General features: G+C 42.1%; 1 protein-coding gene across 1 annotated transcript in view; it reads left to right on the top strand.

The window, feature by feature from the left end:
• The first annotated feature begins 1,124 nt into the window (after window positions 1-1,124).
• LOC137618494 (protocadherin Fat 4-like) overlaps window positions 1,125-2,500 on the top strand; it is a 165,613-nt gene continuing 164,237 nt past the window's right edge. The window contains exon 1 of the mRNA XM_068348652.1: window positions 1,125-1,162. Coding sequence (XP_068204753.1) covers window positions 1,125-1,162 — 38 coding nt within the window. The remainder of the gene's footprint in view (window positions 1,163-2,500) is intronic.

Here is a 2,500-nt window from a genome sequence, read left to right as displayed (position 1 = left end):
TCTTTCATTGTAGCATAGTAATTTTTTATTTATTTTTAACTAATAAATCAACTTGTGTTAAAGTATCTATTCGCATGAAATGTAATGCAAATACTGAGACTTTGTTTTCTTAACATACTCATTAGCAACATAATATTTAAAGAATCAGAATGAAAAAAAAAATATTTTTTTTTTGTGTATACTAATATCATGGTAAAGATAGTTCAACTGATTATCACTCCTGTTGCAGCTATAAAGTGCTGAGAAAAAAAAAAAAAAAAAAAAAAAAAAAAAAAAATGAATAGAGACATCTCCATCTTTGATTAAATCAACGATTGAACATTTTACTGTTGGTTGAACTGCTGATTTTTTTTTCTTATTTTTTTGTGGATGTGTTGGTGTGGATAGTGTTGTCCAACCCTTAATTATTTCAGTCTAATAGGTTAAAGTCTCATCTTCTTCCTTTAAAAGTTAATAATGATATATAACTCCCAACAACTATAATACTGATCACTAACAGTACATGTTAATAATGTTGACAGAGTACTGCAAAAATAGACCCTAAGCTTTTTACCGATTCACATACAGTATATAATTGTTTATGGCAAATGACGAAATCTGCTCTACAAATAGTACTGGTGATGAATGATGGTAGGTGATTAGATAAGACATTTTAGATAAGGAGCCAAGGCTTAGTTTACCAGTCTCAGACAGCATCTTGAATTCTGACTGGTACGCGTGCCTTATTATTATTATTATTATTATTATTATTATTATTATTATTGTTATTATTATGTAGTATGGCTGCATCGGCAGAATTCAATTTCTTGTCCAATTTCTCGATTCTTCGGACAATTCTTTTTTCAGGATTGCTACATTCAGCTAGTAAGTTGGCGAAGCTCATCAGGGTGAAGGATACAAATCAGGTTAAGGCTGGATGTAATTAATACAAGTACAATTAATACTCGAAAATTACAGGTAAAGTCAGGAGTGGGTTGCGACGCGTCTCGGAACAGCTTGCTCCGTCTTCAGGCGAGAAGTGAGGCTCTGGCTAAATATGGGTCCTTATATATCCCGGCTCTGGTTCGTAGAGAGAGGCCTCAAATTTTGATTGGTCGAGCGGAGGTTGTAAGTTCGGGTGGCAGATGTACGACGAGCTCGGCTCGGCCTCCCAGGCTGAGAGGTAGGAAGGAATCCTGGATCCTGATTGGTCCGGACGCGCGCCGAGGCAGCCAAAAAGTCAGGCAGGCTCCCCTCTCGCTCAGTGGACTGGGCTGAGAGAGGTATCCAAGCTCCCTGATTGGCTGAGGCGCACGCCGAGACGGGCTCAAAGTCAGTCAGCCCATTCCTACGCTCAGCAGGCAGAAATTCCGGGCCATGTTCGCCGCCTAAATCAGCATTCGGCCAGACGATTTCTCCATTTGTAGGGGTGTCAGGATCGGGGTTGTCATCATTCTGGGGGTCTTGTTCTTGGTTCCTAGCGTTGGTACGTCGACAGGATGGTAGGAGGAACATTTCTTGAGTCGTCTTCAACGCTGGTTTCTCGTTCTGGACGTCGACCGGGTGGTAGGAGGAACATTTTTTGAGTCGTATTCAACGCTGGTTTCTCGTTCTGGATTAACAAAGCTTCCAGAACGAGAAACCAGCGTTGAATACGACTCAAGAAATTTTCCTTCTACCATCCTGTCGACGTACCAACGCTAGGAACCAAGAACAAGACCCCCAGAATGATGACAACCCCGATCCTGACACCCGTACAAATGGAAAAATCGTCTGGCCGAATGCTGATTTAGGCGGCGAACATGCCCCGGAATTTCAGCCTGCTGAGCGTAGGAATGGGCTGACTGACTTTGAGCCCGTCTCGGCGTGCGCCTCAGCCAATCAGGGAGCTTGGATACCTCTCTCAGCCCAGTCCACTGAACGAGAGAGGAGCCTGCCTGACTTTTTGGCTGGCTCAGCGCGCGTCCTGACCAATCAGGATCCAGGATTCCTTCCTACCTCTCAGCCTGGGAGGCCGAGCCGAGCTCGTCGTACATCAGCCACCCGAACTTACAACCTCCGCTCGACCAATCAAAATTCGAAGCCCCTCTCTACGAACCAGAGCCGTGATATATAAGGACCCAGATCTAGCCAGAGCCTCACTTCTCGCCTGAAGACGGAGCAAGCTGTTCCTGTAACACGTCGCAACCACTCCTGACTTTGCCTGTAATTTTCGAGTATTACTTGTACTTGTATTAATTACATCCAGCCTTAACCTGATTTGTATCCTTCACCCTAATGAGCTTCGCCAACTTACTAGCTGAATTTAGCAATCGTGAAAAAAGAATTGTCCGAAGAATCGAGAAATTGGACAAGAAATTGAATTCTGCCGATGCAGCCATAGTATTTAACTCCACCTGTTTGAAGGAGGGTCTCCTACCAAGATATTATTATTATTATTGTTATCATTATTATTGTTATTATTATTGTTATTATTATTATTATTATATCTTTTTTTCAACCCCATAAGATCGAAAAGTAA

The sequence above is a fragment of the Palaemon carinicauda genome, chromosome 24 (genome assembly GCF_036898095.1).
Source record: "Palaemon carinicauda isolate YSFRI2023 chromosome 24, ASM3689809v2, whole genome shotgun sequence".
Taxonomy (NCBI): domain Eukaryota; kingdom Metazoa; phylum Arthropoda; class Malacostraca; order Decapoda; family Palaemonidae; genus Palaemon; species Palaemon carinicauda.
This window is presented reverse-complemented; position numbering and strand designations above follow the sequence as displayed.